At 44.1% G+C, this 19500-nt stretch overlaps 1 protein-coding gene across 1 annotated transcript in view; it reads left to right on the top strand.

Annotated features, from left to right (window-relative positions):
• The first annotated feature begins 12133 nt into the window (after positions 1 to 12133).
• ST8SIA6 (ST8 alpha-N-acetyl-neuraminide alpha-2,8-sialyltransferase 6) overlaps positions 12134 to 19500 on the top strand; it is a 79422-nt gene continuing 72055 nt past the window's right edge. The window contains exon 1 of the mRNA XM_033934296.1: positions 12134 to 12235. Coding sequence (XP_033790187.1) covers positions 12198 to 12235 — 38 coding nt within the window. The 5' untranslated portion in view covers positions 12134 to 12197. The remainder of the gene's footprint in view (positions 12236 to 19500) is intronic.

The raw sequence follows: 19500 nt of genomic DNA, 5'->3' as shown, positions 1-19500 counted from the left end.
AAATCAACCATATTCATAATGCCACAAAATCCAATTGCTTCCAAAAATACTTTTTACAATGATATTAGGCAGCACTCCCACCCATGAAAATCCCTTCTATACTCATGCTTTCTGTGCTGTGTATGATGAAGTGGACAACGCGTACATTCAAGAATTGTATAACCGCAAGAAACCAGCCAATCAGTTATACAGAGATTTCAGTAAAGAGAACCAGAGCAATGTAATATTGATTGGAAATAGCTGTCAGGTTATTTAAGAGGGAACTTCCTAACTTTTTACTAACTAACTTGGCTAATGTCTTTTGCTAGAAGCAGTCTTAGGTAGCTGCAAAATTTGTAGTCTTTTGTGTCTTAGATTGTGTCATTCTCCTACAGCATTTGGGCCCAGATTCTATAAACAGTATCCCGATTGTAGGCAGCCAACTGCTGTCTAACTAGCCAATCAGGACGCACTTTTTCTTAATAAAAAACATCTGAGGCAGCCCGCCTACATTGGAGGTGCCTCCGGGAGCCTAGGCAGGCATGCAAGCCCACCTAAGCTCGCCTAAGGCTAGGTGTGGCTTGGCCCAGAAGTAACCTTAGGCAGACCAAGGTTGCAGTATGCATCTCCCTGCAGTAGATGCTTACAATGCAGGCCAGTATGCTGGCCTACATTGTAAGCAGACATGGACACTGAGCTTATCAGAGCAGGGGATTTCCCTGCTGCGATAAGTTTAGCGGCAGCAACTGCGGCCGGCCCCCCCCCATACATCGCTGGCAGGAGGAATGCCCAATCCCTCCTACCGGAACCCCTCCCCAAATGAGCATGGAAGGAGGGATGCCCAGTCCCTCCTGCAGATACCCACCGTGACCCCCCCCCAAATGATCATGGCAGGAAGGATTCCCAGTCCCTCCTGCTGGCACCCCCCCCCCCCCAAATGATTGCAGCAGAAAGGATGCCCAGTCCCTCCTGCTGACACCCACCGCAAACACCCCTCCCCCCCCCGAATGATCACAGCAGGAGAGATGCCCAGTCCTTCCTGCCCAGCACTTGCGAACCCACCCCACTGTTCCCCGGCAGGAGAGATGCCCAATCTTTACTGCTAGAACCCCCCCCCCCACACACACACACCCCAATGATCATGGCAGGAGAGATGCCCAATCTCTCCTGCCAGAATACTCTTCCCCCCAAACGATCATGGCAGAAGGGATGCCCAGTCCCTCCTGCCCAGCACCCCTGAACTCACCCCAATGTTCCCCAGTAGGAGGGATGCACAATCCCTTCTGCCGATACCCCATGACTCCCCCCAATGACTGGATACCCAGTCCCTCCTGCCAATAACCCCCCAAAAGTTCACCCCACCCCTTGACCCCCCCAAAATGTCACCCCCATCCCCCTGGGATGCACTGGGAGTAGCCTAAGATTCTGATTGGCAAGATCCCTTAGGCCACCCCCATAGGAGGGGCCTAAGGGATCTGGCCAATCGGAATCTTAGGCCACTCCCAGTCCCTCTTCCCCCACCCTGAAGCGTGATGACACCCCCCCCTCCCGGATCCAGCGGCAGGACCCTCAGATCTACCGTGCTTCCATGGTGGTCTAGTTGGGGCAGGAGTGATTTTCACTTGCTCCTGCTTATGCTCTGTCAGTGCTGAAAATGACTGCTGAGACTTCCAGCAGCAGTCTCACAAGGCTTCAAGTTAGTTTGTATTTGTACTACTGGCAAGCTGATGATGATTAGCCCAGAAGAGGGTGTTATTAAGCTTGACTTCTGAAATTGCTGACTAGCAATTGTAATCTGTATACAGAGAGCTTTCAGAAATTTTATGGTTACTGGCAACCATAAAATGAGGTTGCCAGACTGTGAGAAAGAGGATGAAACCTATCTGAGAGGAATGATGCCAATATGATGCATGGAAAGGTCAGGGCAAGAGCATGGAAGACCAGGAATCACCTTCTAGTGTTTTGACTCCCTGAGCATATATCTAAATTAGACAAGAGATTTAGGAGTAAATATTCAGCCGGTCATGGTCAGCATTTTTATAGCTGCTGCTGGCATTATACTCAGATATTGAATGCCAGGCCACATCTGGGCACCAGCATTGAATATCCGGTTATGTGAGGCCAGAGGAGAGCTTTGGCGGGGGGAGAAATAGAGAAAAAGATTGTCTATATGAATTTGCTGAATTTCAAAATGAGAGTGACAAATAAAAGCAAGCCCCTCTTCCTCTTTTGAACCCACAGGGCTTGCTCACACAAACGTGATTGACTGGACTAAGTTGGGTAAGCAAGACACTGTCTCCCTCTACAAGACATGTTTCTCCTTCTACAAGCCATAAGAAATCTAAATTCTTATGAATAATCCAGTCACTGAACTCAAAGTGCTTTTTTCCCCCTACTGTTCTAACATGAATCAATTCATTAATCTGTAATAAAGATTGAGCTAAATTTCACAAGTAAGACTTGAGTTATATCGCTGAATATTAACAGAAGTTAAAACTGAAAAATGTGTTCTCCAGTGGGCAGATCTAGAAGAAATTCTTACTGGTATAGAACTACAGGATTGGTCAAAAGTAGGTATACAATATTTATTCATTTTTTATTTTATTTTATAGGTATCACAAATAACGTTTGTGTGAAGTTTTTGTATCTGTTGCATCGTTTTGCTTTTACTTATCATCCAGTAGTGTATTATACCCGTAGAGCAGGGGTGTCAAAGTCCCTCCTCGAGGGCCGGAATCCAGTCGGGTTTTCTGGATTTCCCCAATGAATATGCATTGAAAGCAGTGCATGCAAATAGATCTCATGAAGATTCATTGGGGAAATCCTGAAAACCCGACTGGATTCTGGCCCTCGAGGACCGACTTTGACACCTGTGCCGTAGAGGGAAAGGAACGTCTAAATCTGTTTTCATCCAAGTCGCAAGTTGTCCAAAGTAAAAATAGTTTAGGACACATTTTTGAAAAATACGTCCAAATTTTTTTTTGTTTCTAAAATCGTCTAACTATACGTCCTGCTGATCTGATCGTCCAAGCCGCTAAATCATCCATCTTTATACCACATTTTCGTCCAACTTTTAGTCCAAGTCAAAAATACCTAGAACAAGCCCTGTTGGACGTGGGAGTGGTCTGCAAAGTGATGGACTGAACACCCAGACATGGGACCTAAATAGTGGGGTACTTTACAGGGCACTGCTGTGAACGTCACAAAAAGAGTGCCATGTCATCATCTCACTACAACTCCCTTATAGGTCATGGTGAGCCCCCCAAACCACCTCCAGAATCCTCTAGACCAGCGGTCTCAAACACGCGGCCCACGGGCCGCATGTGGCTCTCCAGGTGTTATTTGCGGCCCGCGGTCCAGACACGATCAACAGCATTTCTCTTCCCCTTTCCCTTCCTTTTGGAGCAGCAGCGTGTCTGGCTGGCTCGTTCCGTTCAAAGCCACGGGTTGGCGGCTCCTCGCGCTATCCACTCCTGCATCGGAAGCCTCTCTGACGTCACAACATCAGAGAGGCTTCAGACGCAGGTGCGGATCTTGCAAGGAGCCACCACCCGCGGCTTTGAACGGAATGAGCCGGCCAGACACGCTGCTGCTCCACAAGGAAGAGAACGGAAGGGGAGGGAAAAGAGAAATGCTTCTGCTACATAGGAAGGGGGACCCTAGGGAAATGCTGCTGCTGTACAGGGAAAGGGGAAGAGAAATGCCTCTCCTGCACAGGAAAGGGGGAAGGGAAATGCTGCTTCTGTTGCTGCTACATAGGGAAAGGGAGGGGGAGGGAAAAGGGAAGAGAAATGCTTCTGCTGCACAGGAAAGGGGGAAGGGAAATGCTGCTTCTGTTGCTGCAGCATAGGGAGAGGGAGGGAAAGGGGAAGAGAAATGCCTCTCCAGCACAGGAAAGGGGGAAGGGAAATGCTGCTTCTGTTGCTGCTGCACCCAATTGGGGAAAGAGAGGGAAGGAAGGAGAAGGGAGAGGAAAGGAACAAGAGAAGAAGCCAAGTTCATGGGAGGGAGGGAAGGAAAGGAGACATCAGACCATAGAGGGGGAGGGAGAGATGCCAGGGCATGGGGGGAAGGGATGGAGACAGATGCCAGACTAGGGGAAAGGAAGGAAGGAGGGAGGGAGGGAGAGAAAGGAAGGAAAGAGATGCCAGACCATGGAAATAGGACGGAAGAAGAGAGAGGTAGGAAGGGAAGGGAAGACATGGAAATGTAGATTTTGAAAAGAAAGCAGAAAAATTGAACATTAAGTTAATGCCAAAGATGGATGGAAGGCAGAAAGTGAAGACGGAGAGAAAAACAGTCAAAGGACAAGAAGGCCCTGGAAACATAGTTGAAAGCACAGAAAAATAAAGTCACCAGACAACAAAGATAGGGAAAATGATTTTATTTTCAATATAGTGTTTGAAATGTGCCAGTTTTGAGAAAAAAAAGATATTAAACTTTAAATGTGAGGGCTGCAGAAAAAATAGTTAATGTCTTATTAAAGAAATGACAGTTTTGCATGGGTAAAACTCTTTATAGTTTATATATCTTTCCTTTTAACTGTTAAAGGAAAGTTTTATAAACTATAAAGAGTTTTACCTCATGCAAAATTGTCATTTCTTTAATAAGACATAAACTATTTTTTCTGCGGCCCTCCAAGTACCTACAAATCCAAAATATGGCCCCGCAAAGGGTTTGAGTTTGAGACCACTGCTCTAGACCCACTTATCTACCACCCCAATAGCCCTTATGGCTGCAGGAGCCACTTATATGCCAGTACAAAAGGGTTTTGGGGGTGTATAGAGAAATGCACATGTTTCAGTATCAATGCAGTGATTACAGGGGCTTATGGGCATGGGGCCTCCTCTCCATGGGTCCCTAACCCACCCCCAAAATGGCTTAAGATGCCTCTGTGCAGGTCGACTAAGCTTTCCTATGCCGGGCTGCCAGGTGATGATGGTCTGGAGGCTGAATTTTAAAGGTGTGATTATGATTTTTATGGGGTTGGGGGGGGGGGGGAGATCGGGTAATCACTGGGGTAGTGTGTGGGGGTCTGTATTGTGTGTTTGCAGTGCTTATCTGGTTACTTTAGGTGGGTTTTTGTGACTTAGACCATGTTTTAAATGGTCTAAGTCACAACATCCAGGTTCTGTCGATCCTGTGCTGTATAACTTTCGGTTATACATGCAGTACGACTAAGTCTAAGCCGGCCCATGTCCCGCCCAACTCCCGCCCTCAACACTCCTACTGAAATGCCCCGTTTAGCTATGGTCGTTCAGCGGCACTATGAAGGCCTAGGTCATTTAGAAATACAGTGGTACCTCGGTTTACGAGTGCACCGGTTTGCGAGTGTTTTGCAAGACAAGCAAAACATTCGCAAAATCGGTGCCTCGGAAACCGAGCGTGCCTCAATTTGCGAGCGGCACCCCCCGCGATCCGGCACTCTCACCCCGCGATCCGGCACCCTCACCCCCGTGATCCGGCACCCCCCCCCCACCGCGATTGGTCACCCCATGCCGCGATTGGGCACCCCCTCGCCGCTTCTTACTGTCATCTGGGCCTGGGCACCAGCACCGGCATGTCCTGTGCGTTGGTGCCGGTGCCCGAAGATCAACCTCCTCTTCTTGCTGGGCCTTGAGCATCTGCGCATGCTCAAGGCCTGTGAGTTCACGCTCTCTCCGAGAAGAGGAGGCCGATCTTCGGGCACCGGCTCAATGCTGGCGCTAGCATCTAGTGTGTGTGGCAATTCTGCACGCGCTAAGTGCGCTAAAACCGCTATTGCAAGTTAGTAAAAGGAGCCCTAAATGACCTCAAACACCCAAGACACTACTTGAACTGATTTTGTGTCCTTACTGGGGTGACGTGTTCATCATTGGTCTTGTTTGATTTTTTAATGCAGACAATGATACCTTAATGTATCTATACCAGGGGTGTCCAACCTGCAGCCCGAGGGCCACATGCGGCCCCGTGAAGTATTTTGTACGGCCCTGTCGAGGGCGATGCAGTGTTTTCCTCTGCTGCCCCTGGGTGTTTACCGTCTTACTGGATCCCTCCTCTGTCTTGCTGCAGCGTTTGTGCGGCCCCAGAAATTTTTTTTTCGGCCAGTGCGGCCCAGAGAAACCAAAAGGTTGGATACCCCTGAGCTATACGGTGCTGTACATAATAATAAATAATTTAGAAGAGCACTTAGCTTGTGGCCCAACGGCTGCCCAGCCGTTTCACTGGTATATTTCCTCAGGGGCAATAGCTCTTATCAGTGTTATTTTTTTACACTGTTACAAGTGCCCTTATTGCACCTGTGCTGCTCCGATGCCGTAAGGGTACTTGTAACAGTGTAAAAAAATAACACTGATAAGAAGAGCTGAATTCTTATGAATAATCCAGTGAAATGTCTGGGTGCTTGAGGTCTTGGTAAACATATCTAGGGTTCCTTTTACAAAGTCGCATTTGTGGTTTAACGCGCGCTAAACTGCCGGATGCACTAGCCCAGGGGTAGGGAACTCCGGTCCTCGAGAGCCGTGTTCCAGTCTGGTTTTCAGAATTTCCCCAATGAATATGCATTGAAAGCAGTGCATGCAAATAGATCTCAAGCATATTCATTGGGGAAATCCTGCATATTCATATCTCATGCATATTCATTGGGGAAATCCTCAGTAATCCTGAAGGTGTTGATTGCTGACCATGGACAGCATCTCATGGCAGCAGCGTATTTTATGTATAGAGAGTTATATTCATGTGAAATCCAAAAATCAATTAATTGCCAACTATGCTCACACAACACTCTCACAAGGGAAATTCAGTTTAAAGTGTTCTTTACATCCGGCTACACATCACAAATGCATTAGTTAAAACAATTTTATAGTGTGGTCTTGAGTATTTAATGTTAATCCCCACCACACTTTATTCTGAACATCAATATTCTACATTGTAGAATCGCTACATTTTAAAGACGCTTGACTTCCTTCAACAGTAGTTGTCTCTTGCTAGCCATATTAAGACCTTTAACATTCAGACTTCCCACTCTTAATGAGATACCCCCTCATCTACACCAGTTGATCGCAGCACCTCTCCCCACTCCCCCCCCCACTACTACCACCAACACCCTCTCACCACAGAACCCACCACCCCACTCTCCCAACCTCTTCAATGACTTCAAGTGACTCCACCATTCCCCATTTCCACCTGCAAAATATCTCCTTCACCCCCCCAACAACCACTCCATTACACATATACTCCCCCATACACCAAAACCCCCTCACACCCCCCATACACACCCCCAATATCACAAAAGAATCCAAGAGTAGCACTGGATCCCATCAAGTAACATAGCAAAGAAAGTCCAGGAGCAGCCATTATCTCCCCCCATAAGTGCCAGAGGAATCCATGCATTCCTTCCCTCTCTCCACCACCAGCAGGCCCGTTGCACTCCATGCTTGTCTCCTTGCTGCTACTTCTCGCCACCGAAATCTTTCCATCGTCTGTGTCGCATGTGGCCCCTGAGGAATATCTCCCGCCGTCAGCAAGCCTTCCTTCTTCAAAACAGCACTCAGTTCCGCCACTGTGGTCACACTTTTATGAGCCCCATTTATAGTAACAAGCAGTCCAAATGGGAAAAGCCACCAATACCGGATACTTTTACGTTTCAGTACATCAAGAAGTGGCCGAAACTCCCTATGCTTCTGAAGTGTGATAGCAGGAAGATCTTGAAAGATTTCAAGTTTATGATTTCTCCAGGTAATAACTCCCATATCCTTTGCTTTTTTGATCTGGCAATCTTTATCAGGAAAATGGTGCAAACAGGCTATAATGTCCCGAGGGTAGTCACCCTTCTTTGGCCCCAGAGTGCAGTGGGCCCTATCCACCTTCACTGAACTGGATGCAGAGTCTGAGCCCCCCTACACGGGAAACAGCACTACTACCATGGAGTCTCCAAACTCCTCTGTATCTGGGACTCCCTGGATTCTGATGTTATTTCTTTGGAACCGGTTTTCCAAGTCCTCCACTGTGGAGTAGAACTCCAGAATATCTTTTTGTGCCTCCTCCAATGTAGAGCCCAGCGCCTGCATCGTTTCTTCCTGGTCTCCCAAGCGCCACTCTGTATCCTCCACCCTCCCCAGCAAATCAGCAAAGTCTTTTTGAATTTCTTTGACCGCATCATTTATTTTACCCTTTACTGCTACTACCTCATTTTTGATGTTGGAGGCCCATTGCTGAAGGTCTGCCTTCATTACTGCTGCAGCCGACTCAGCGCGTCACAATCTCGGGGAAGCCTCCTGCTCTGATTCATCCTCCACTCTCTCTCACCAGAATTGCTTGTCGACAGGGCCGAGGCCCCACGCACATGGCGCAGGCTGCCCTTCTCACCGCTTCTCTCCTGCAGCCGGCCATCATCTGTTTTCTTCTGGGAAGGCATATTTCACAAACGGTCCACTCCCCTGCTCACAGGCTCTCAAATAATGCTCCCAGCTCTCGGTTTCACGGGTGTACTGGAGGTAAAACGCTACCCAGAGTCAGAGCTAAGACTCTAACCCTCCTTCTTGGTCAGTGATGTCACCGGAAGCCATCGCCTCTTTTACTTTAAATGAAATTTTAATTGTATTTAAACAATGTGGTCAATTACCTTGTTGCTTACAGGCAATGAAACCAATTAAGTTAGGGAGCCTACCGCCTATCTTTCGGTGGCACTTCTAGAGTCAGGGCCTAAATGTCATAGTGCCAAACTACAATGGGTTGTACATGAGGTTGTAGTAGAGTTACCAGATGTCCAGGTTTCCCCGGACATGTCCTCCTTTTCAAGGACATGTCCCTGTGTCTGGACAGTTTTTCAAAACCCAGCACTTCGTCTGGGTTTTGAAAAGCTTCTAGCAACGAGCGACGTCAGTATGGCATCTGCGCATGTGTGGATGCAATGCGGTGACATGACGTGCATACTCATGACATCATCGGCCTTTGTCCTTTGTGATGTCATCTGTATAAAAGAAAAGAAAAAATTTAAAATAGAGTTCGGCAATGCACGCCATGACGCCAGACGCTGGCGCTCGAAGCTTGTATGTAGCGTCAGCTGATGGGTCTGGGGCGTGTTTAAATTGGAAAGGCGCTGCAGTCTGTTTAGAATGGCTTAAAGCATGATAGATAAGAAATTGGGTGGGTGAAAGTTTTTAAGGAGTAATATTAATGAGATATATATGTATGTATCAATTACTAGCTGGGATATGGAAAGTTAAGGGATTAAGTGTTTTCTCTGTTCTGATTATAGGGAGTGGTAGCCTTGAAAAAATCTACTAAAGTTTATGGGTGAAACATTGTGAATCTACCCCTGTACGAGGTGAGACCATACAGCTAAGTACTTTTAGTACATATTTATTTAAAGTAACATAAGTTATAAGTATAAAAATACAAAAAAATAATGGATCCATTGACGATTTGGAGCATAAAGCCATGCACTTTGAAAACGAATTGAGTGCATGGTAGCCCCGCTGAGGACCAGGAAGATTGTTATAATATATTACATTACATTAGGGATTTCTATTCCGCCATTACCTTGCAGTTCAAGGTAATGGCAGAATAAATACTGCTAATGAGGTGCATTATGAATGCATGATCATATCTTGCATTCTTGGAGTTGGCATGACATCATCGTGTCACACCAGCGCATGCGCAGATGCCATCCCAACGAGCAAACACATTGAGAGGGTGGGCCTGGGAGCGGGACCATGGGTCTGGATTTTCATTCCCGAAAATATGGTAACCCTAGGTTGGTGCTTGGGCAAGCCATGGGCGTTTCTTGCATGCAGTTCATAGATTAAAACAAGAAGGGTGACATTACAGAACAAAAAATAAGAAGAACTCGAGCCATGGGCAATAAAAGTATGCTGTCTGCATTTGCATGGGTCCCACAAGCTGACAACCCTGACAAACTGTTCCTCCACCCGAGAAAATATCCCCAGTGTCTAGCAGCAACCCTCACTTCTCCTGTTATGACCTCCCCTACCCCTGCCCTGGTGTCTAGTGGTACCCCATCCTCCCTCCAATCCTTCTAGACCCAGCTTGACTTTAAAACAAGTCCCTGGTATCTAGAGGGGCATCCCTTACTCCCCACCCTATCCTCCAACATGGTCACTCCACTCCTGCACTGACCCCCACTAAAACATCCTTGGGGTCTACTGGTACCCCTTCCTATCTTCCTTGCCTCAGGAACCTCACCTGACTTAACTTATAAAATCACCCCTGGCTCTCCCTCTGAGGTCACTTTCTGGTCGCAGGACTGGGGGTTGATGTCAGAGGGAGGGCTGGGGTCGGCACAGGTAGCAGGTTGGAGGCTGCAAATGCCAGCAAGAGGTATGGGGGAGGCGAGTGTGTACACACAGCAGGAGGCGGGGAAGGGGTGAAGGGAGAAAAAGAGGGCCCCTCCTACCCTCGTAATATCACTGCTACTAAGCAGTAGATTTAAAGCAAATAGGAGAAAATATTTCTTCATTAAACATGTAATTAAACTCTGGAATTCATTGCCAGAGAATGTGGTGAAAGCAGTTAGCTTAGCAGGGTTTAAAAAAAAGGTTGAGCTACCTTTCTAAAAGAGAAGTTATAAGCCATTATTAAGATGGATGTGGAAAAATCCACTGCTTATTCATGGGATACGCAGCACAAAATCTGTTTTAAACTTTTGGGATCTTGCAAGGTACTTGCGACCTGGGTTGGCCACTGTTGGAAACAGGATACTGGGCTTCATGGACATTTGGTTTGTCCCAGTATGGCAATTTTTATGTTCTTATGACCCTCTGACCATGCCCCCCACCCAGATCTTATCATAAATAAGGCCTACTCATTCTTGCCTCCAACAATATCTTCAAAATGATGGTTCCCAGCTCCACATGATCCATCCCTTTTATGGTAGATTGACCCTGCCAGTGCATTCATGAATGCACTACATAGGACTGGGCACCACCATTTTGAAGATGATAGCACTGGGGGCAGGTTTGATTGGATGTTCTTGTCTTATTTTAATCTCAGGGTCTAAAGGAGTGTGAAAAAGTGGTCAGGCTTGGATTGGGCCTTTCTAGACATCAGGAACTTTTTAAAAGTCAAGTTGGGTCAGGGGCAGGAGGAGGAAAGGATGCCATTAGACCCCCAAGTATATTTTGAGGGAAGTTGGGCTGGAATGGGGTCAGTCATGATGTGTTGGGAGTGTCACTAGACATCAGAGGTGTCTTTATAGGGGGTTGGGTCACAGAGGGAAGGGGAAGGAAGGTGTCCACTGGACTACTAGGAACTGTTGTAAAAAGCTATCTGGGGCAGGGTGATCAGATTGGGGGAAGAGAGGGGGTGTCACTAGGCATCCATTTTATACTAACCCCTCTATGTTGCTCTGAACCTGGTGAAATGTGTCCCAAGTCGTGTGTGTGTTTTTGAACTTCCGTCCAACCCCATTTGTCAGTCGAAGTCCAAATTATGAAGTTACGACTGTCTTGGTCAAACCATCAGAAGAGAGAGAGAGATCACTGGAGAAGGACATCATGTTTGGGAAGATCGAAGGAACCAGGCGAAGAGCGTGACCCGCAATCAGATGGCTGGACACATTGATAAACAACCATAGGGATGACGCTGGAGGACCTTTCTGAACTAGTACAAAATCGATTTCTTTTTAGATCCACAATTCATCAAGTCGCTAGGACTCGAACATAAGTCAATGGCACCTAACAACAACAACATGGTGACAGAATTGGTAATGACTACATTACCATACATGCTTTTTTCTCCAGCCCTCTGTCCTTTCCATAATGCTTCTCCAGCCTTCATCCCTCCCTCCATACTGTTTCTTAATTCCTCATCCTTCCCTCCATCCTATTTCTCTCTCCCGCCATCCATGCTGTTTCTCCAGCCTCTTCCCCTTCCTCCTCTGATGACTCCCCCATCTACCTCCTCCATGGGCTCGGCCACTGTAATTTAATCTTTGGGCAGCCGGCAGCAACAAGCCTGCTGTTGTTGGCCTGCCCCAGAAGCTGCCTCTCTGCAAGTCCCGCCTATGCGGGAACAGGAAGTTGATGCAGAGAGATGACTTCTGGGGTGTTAGCAGGCTTAACCTGTTGCTGTTTCCGGCTGCTCGAAGATTAAATTATAATGGATGGGCCCAGGGAAGAGGTAGATGGGAAAGTCAGGAGAACCGGCTAAAACTGGACAGACTCCCCCATTTCAAAAAAATCCATCCAAACACCTGTACAGTCCTTGAAAAAGAGGACATGTCTGGGTTTTCCCGTCTGGTAACCCTATGTAAGAGGTATGAATAATGCCCCTTTTTCAATTCTCAGATTCATAAGATCATTGTCTTTTTTTGTTGGAACAGCTGTTAGCAGTGTATGACTTTCAAGACTGAGTATCTTTTCAGTGAAATTTAATTTATCTCTTAGCTTATATCGATATTTTCTATTATATCAATTTTCCTTAGCACCTCAATGTCTTGAAGAATTTAGTTGTTCTTTAATACCTCGTGATAAAACTCTCTTTGAATAGAGCAAAGTGAAAGGTATGTTAGCTAAATGGTATTGATCTCTATACCTTTCATTTTCTCCTATTCAATGCTCTTAAGATAAATAGCAAAGAGTTCTTGGACATCTTGTTATGAGTTCCCTGTGGAATCCATTATGAGCTACCGTATTTTCGCTCCATAAGACGCACCTGACCATAAGACACACCCTAGATTTAGTGTAGAAAAACAAGGAAAAAACATTCTGAACCAAATTGTATACTAATATATACCAGGCTCTGTACCCAACCCCCCTCATTCTCTGCCAGGCTCTGCACCCTGTCCTCCCTCCCCTCTATATAATTTTGCTAACCGAAATCTATTTAAAATACACATCTTGCAGCATCTTGCACAGGGCCCTGCAGCCAAACACTTCTACTGTGCGCCAGCCCTATTAGCAGAAGAGAAGTCAGGCCAGGTGAGGTATACAATTTCCAGAGGCTGCAGCCAGCAGCAGTAACCTCTGGAACCAGTAAAAGCATTAATGTTATCCTTTAATTTAAAAGTTAAAAACTTCAAAGCACTTTTAAAAAACCTGTTATTTGACAGCCATCTTGCACCACTTCCTCCAGAATGTAGTGTTTCAGGTTCACAGCCATAACTCCTCCTGAGTCCACATGGTGCCACAGTACCATCACACAGCTGGTGGCTATTACAAAATGTGCTAGTGGCTAGGGACAAAGGTTTGGGTTGTGATCAGGAAAATCAGAATGGTTTGCCACAAGTGGAGAGCAGCTACCTCAATTTAACAAAAACTGGCCCGAAATAAGTGAACTAAAACAAAATAATAAAAGCAAAAAAACTTTCAAGCAACACAGGAAACTATATAACAATGCTTTGTTTTGTTTTTTCCTGCTATCCTTATTTAACACCTAGCAAAAGGCAATTATAAAATATTTGCACCTTAGCAATTACTTGGTAAATAATGTGGAGTTCGGCCTGAGAAGTTCAGTTCTCCAGTCCCCTTTGCTGCTGATCTCAATTTGCAGAAACCAGGGAGGGAGTTGAAAGGCGGACAGCGGCGCACAAGTGCGTCAATGCCCCGGCCCGTGACATCTCCCGAACTCGCCGACCACCGGAACATCAGGGCCAGCCGGCCCGCGACACCTTCCAAACTCGCCAGCCAGGGCTCGCTCCTGCCCAATCCGATCGCGGGGTCGCTGAGGCAGGAGGGCTTGGGCTACTTCCTGCCTGATCTGATCGGGGGAGGGGTGGATTGCGGCAGGAGAGATGGCTCATCTTTCCTTCTGCGATAGTGATCGCCCCCCCCCCCCCCCCGAACCGCAGCACTTCAGGGTAAGGATCGCGGCAGGGGAGATGTCCTGCTGCGAGCCTCTCCCGAAGTGCCGCAGTTCGGGGGGTGGGCGATCACCATCACGGAAGGAGAGTTCAGCCATCTCTCCTGCCGCGATGGTTGCGGTGGGGGTGGGCAGGTTGCCGGGGCCGCTGAGCTCATCGCAGCAGCCGCAATCAGCTCAGCGGCCCCTTTTTCGGCACTTATACTTGTTTTGACTTGGTGTATGTCACTACGTATAAGTGCCAACTAGGCAACCTGCCTAAACTTTTGGTTATAGCTGCTGTACACTTATATCTAGGTTGGTCTACCTCCTGCCCACCTCCCGCCCTTTCCCCTCCTCTAAAAACACCTCTTTTCGCTGTATGCATTTAGAGGCAGGGGAAAGGCCTAAGCTGGTTTTAGATACGTCTACAACCAGCTTTTGTTATGGCTACTTGGACGTTCAGGCTTTTTGATCGTCCAAGTACCCATTTAGGCCACTTTTTAGACATTTTTTATTATTATTATTATTATTATGAGCCCCATAGCCTTTTTTGCCATCCTAAATTAACCAGATAGCTTTCTGGTTACTGCCACTGAATATTAATTCTTTCTGGTTAATTTGCTGTTCCATCCGAACTCTCTCTCTAGACAGCACTTTTCAATAGTGCTGTGATTGTGTCACTGAATATCCTGTCAGGACCCAGTCAGCCCAATTAAATCACTTTGAATATTAATCACTAAGTCTTTAGATGGGTACGAGTAGATTTTTATAAGGTTCATCTGATTAATTTTGAAACTTTTTCAATAAATATTTCTGGTTAAAAATGTAGCACCCCCTTCTTTTCATCATTTGAATTAAAAGCTAAATCGGAATCGGAAGAGAATTTTTTAACTGATTGGAAAAATCTTAGTAATCAAATTTTATAGAATATTGCATCTTTAAAGTCATATTTAAAGAAAGAAAGGTTTTCTAATGTATGGTATGACGAAGCTTTATTAGAATTTAAAAGGAGTTTATGGAAATAGGAAAAAAATTGGTTAAAGTCAGGCAAAATTGAGGACAAGGTTAGCTGGAGAGGAAATCTGAAAGAATATAAAGCAATGATTATTGGTAAACGAAGTAAATATTATGCACATAAAATTGGAACAACAAAAGTTAACAGTAAAGGGTTGTTTAAGTTGGTTAATAGTTTATTTGAAGTAGAATCTAAAAAAACGCTCAGATATGGAGTGTACTCCATCTCCTGATGCTCTAGCTGAGGTTTTTTTTGTTTTTGTTTTTTTAAATAAGGTTAATAATTTGAGGGCCAATTCTGGAGTACAGACTAATGAAGATCAAAAGTTAGAGATAATTCAAATGATGGATAATGCAAGGGTGGATATGATTTGGAATCAATTTGCTATCCCAGACTGGCAATTTTTTGGTAGATTATTTTCCAAATACACAAAGGCTAATTGTCATTTGGACAATTGTCCTATTAACGTACTATGTAATGCTTCTTTTTCTTTCAGCGCACCTATTTAAATGTATTACTTTTTTTTACTGAAAGAGGGACTGTTTGAGACAGAGATAGGTCAAATTGTAATCACTGCTATTATAAAAAAAAATCTCAAAGAACCTATTACATGTAAATCAAACTACAGACCAGTAGCTAGTATTCCATTGCTTACAAAAATTATGGAAGGTTTAGTGAGTGACAAACTGGTAAAAAATATAGAAAAATTTAATATCCACCATGATTATCAATCAGGGTTTCGTTCAGGTTATAGCACAAAAACTGTACTTGCATCGTTGATTAATCACCTTAATGGTTTGTTTAGCCTAGGTATCAACGTATTGATTCTCCAATTGGATCTGAGCACCGCTTTTGTTTTGGTAAATCATGAAATCTTGCTCAGCTGCCTGGATTCAATTGGTATTATGGGGAATGTTTACAAATGGTTTCAGGGTTTTTTTGAAAAACAGATCCTACCAAGTGTACTATATAGTGCTGGTAAATATTTGACCTCATGGATCAATCCTTATGGAGTGCCACAGGGTTCTCCTTTATCGCCAACATTGTTCAACATTTACCTTGTTCCTTTGACTAATTTATGGCATAATTTAAAAGTTAATTTTTATATTTATACAGATGATATTACAATATTAATTCCAACAAAAACCATTTCAATAGAACTAAAAAATCAAATTTCATATATCTTGGCAAAAATAGAACAGTGGACGATCGAGTTTAAATTTAAACTCAATCCCCAAAAAACATAGATTTTTTTAGATAGTCCTACCGATAAAATCACTGAAAAAACTATCAGCCTGATCAGCCCAACGAACGCCTCCCACGTGAATCATCCACTTCATCTAGAACTTCTAATAATCTCCATAGATGTGAGGAATCTTGAAGGGAAGATGGTATCAAAATAATATGTTATTTCAGAAAACAGACTACAAACTCCTAAAAGGTTCCAAAACTGAATTTCTAGTAGATATAATTGGACATCCTGGAGGTGTCATAGCATTCTTATGATTTTTTGGCAAGAAGTAAATATAAGGTGTTTGTGAATTATTTTTCATCAAAAAAGTAGCCTCCTTTGCTGTTAGCATCTCCCTTTGTAATGCTGGTTTCATAATTAATTCAACAGCTTTCAGTAATTCCTCTCCAGCTTCTGATAAATGACGCTCCACCTACTTTGAATATTGTTATTGAGACTGAATAAGAGTGGCTCCACCTTTATTAGCACAAAGGGCTTTCAATAAGTCTTTATTATGTGATATATTATGATACATTTTTAAAACATTTTCATTTAATTCAACATCTTGTAAATCTTTCAAGTCTAAATCACAAAATGTAGCTATATGTGATTCCATCAGTCCCAGAGGATACCATCTTAAAACTGATTTATGAACAGAAATATCAGCAGTAGTAGGGTTAGTTGAAAAAAAATACCCATAATTGCAATTTTTGCATAAATCTAAAAAAGGCTATCCTTAATTTAAATGGGTCATAATAAGTAGTAGGAATGAAACCAAGTCCCAACTCTAGCATATTTAATTGAGCAGTTGGAATTTCATATTTATTTATTCAATTTTCTATACCGTTCTTCCAGGGGAGTTCAGAACAGTTTACATGCATTTATGCAGGTACTCAAGCAGTTTTCCCTCTCTATCCCGGCAGGCTCACAATCTATCTAACATACCTGGGGCAATGGGGAGATTAAGCGACTTGCCCAGGGTCACAAGAAGCAGTGTAGGTTTGAACCCACAACCTCAGGGTGCTGAGGCTATAGCTTTAACCACTGTGCCACACTCTCCCCTCTGATGAATTGGAGTGTTGTGAGTTCATGTGATACATTCACCGATTCTTTGCTCTGACTTCACTTTGGACCACATGATCATCCTCTGTTGACCTCTACTACTGGTAAAAAATTCCCTTCCAAACTAGAAGCTGTAGACCAGGGGTAGGGAACTCCGGTCCTTGAGAGCCGTATTCCAGTCGGGTTTTCATGATTTCCCCAATGAATATGCATTGAAAGCAGTGCATGCAAATAGATCTCATGCATATTCATTGGGGAAATCCTGAAAACCCGACTGGAATACGGCTCTCGAGGACCGGAGTTCTCTACCCCTGCTGTAGACTGTCAATCACTCCCTTCATCACTAATATATTTGATTCACCAGATGATCCTTCAAAAGCAACTTTCTTCTTGCAATTTTTAAATCTCTTTTTGTCCAAGGGCATATTATCTCCTGTTGGTAATCTGGCTCATATTGCTTGAATAGATTTTTAATTATAGGGAACAGCAATGTATATTTTTTCGAGGAGCCATTGAAAAGTTCTCAGCCCAACCAAGAGAATGATGTGGAGCCATGAAACTTACACGTTATTCCACACTATTCTTGACACTTTTCATTTCATATCATTGAAACAAAAAATGTCAAGAAAAACATGGAATAATGTGTAAGTTTCATGGCTTCACACCATTCTTTTCTTGGTTGGGCTGAGAACTTTTCAGCGGCCTCTCATACTGTGAGTCCGTTTGGACTGAATGCAGAAATTGACAGAAATTAGAATGAATTCTCTCCTGTCACCTCGCAAGTTATCTCAGATTTGCTGAGGAGACTCTCAAAAAAATTCTGCTACCTATTCTGCAAATATGCTAGAGCAGGGGTAGGGAATTCCAGTCCTCGAGAGCCACAGGCAGGTCAGGTTTCAGGATATCCACAATAAATATACATGAGATAGATTTGCTTCTCAAGGAGGCAGTGCATACAAATCCATCTCATGTATATTCATTGTGGATATCCTGAAAACCTGACCTGCCTGTGGCTCTTGAGGACCGGAATTGCCTATCCCTGTGCTAGAGCATACTCCAGGATTTCTAATATGGCTGACAAATTAACATATGCTTAGGAAGAGGTACATATCCTACAACAATATCTGCCATTGCTCTGACTCTTGTGCCTAAAGCATTGGGATTGGATCTATTCAAAGTTGAAAACTTTAGATAAAGAATCTTTACTACTTGAACTAACGCCAAAGACAAAATCATATCTATGTAAGGGTAAACGGACAAGTATTAGGCATCAAGGTTCCCTGCTCCTTTCATAACTCATGAAAGACACAATGCCTCAAGATGACTTTCCTTCCCCCCTACCAAGTTCAATGGGAAAAACTATTTGAAATTTACCTTCGCATTCCAAGGTCTGGAATAGCCTATCACTATATCAATGTTAGGCCCCTTCATAATACAACTTCAGGAAAATGTTAAAAACCTCTCTCTTTTCCGTGTAACTGTCTGACCACTATCCTCCTTTGCTCTCTTAAATCTTATTGTAATTGTAATGACTGATCCTAAATCTTATTGTTAACTACAATGAATCCTTGTTGACAATTGCGGGGTATATGGTATAGTATGGTCATTGGTCTGAGTTTGGCATTCTCTGAATGGAGGAGGATCTATGTGGGCTGTAATTGGTTGACTCTAGAATGACGATAGAGTGTATTTAAATATTCATGAATAACACTGTAGCCATTTTGAGAAATGCTAAAGCAAGGAGGCAGACTTGAGGTATGAAAGTTTTAAGGTTCTTTTTAGACCAGTGTTGGTTATATTATTGATATTTAGTTTAAGTGGATAGGTTTTAAAAAAGAATTATGTTTTATAGGGGACATGGCTTGAAACAGCCATCTGGCAAAATGTGATATCATGTCGGAGTCCCCACTGCTTTGATTGAAGAAATTCAAAAAGATGAATGTTATATAAATTTTTGAAAAATTAAAAATGGAAAAACTGAAAATTTGAAGATAATTATTGCAAAATACAGACTTATTAAGATTTTGGCATACTATAGCTCAGTTTGGATATTTATAATCCACTGAGAGAAGCCACTGAAGTCCATTGAAAATTATAAGGATATAAATGAGAGGGATATATATTTATGTTTGAAGCGATTACATGTTATAAAATGACCACACAGACATACATGGGGTAGACTAATAGTTAGAGCAGTGGGTTGTAATGCGAGGGACCTAAGTTCAAATCCCAATTTAGCTCTTTGTGACATTTTATTGTTTTTTAATTGTGAGGGAGAGATGCTGACTCCCTCCCGCCGCCACACCTCCGTGCCTCCAACGACTCCCCCCCCTTCCTTGCTTAGGATGGCTGGCCGGAGGGAAGTCTAATCCCTCTGGCCAGCAGGCCCGCCTCTTCAGAATAGCCTCTGATTGGCCCAAACATCTAAGGC

The sequence above is a fragment of the Geotrypetes seraphini genome, chromosome 2 (genome assembly GCF_902459505.1).
Source record: "Geotrypetes seraphini chromosome 2, aGeoSer1.1, whole genome shotgun sequence".
In the NCBI taxonomy this organism is placed as follows: domain Eukaryota; kingdom Metazoa; phylum Chordata; class Amphibia; order Gymnophiona; family Dermophiidae; genus Geotrypetes; species Geotrypetes seraphini.
Note: the sequence above shows the minus strand (reverse complement) of the source record. Positions and strands in the feature narration are given on the sequence as shown.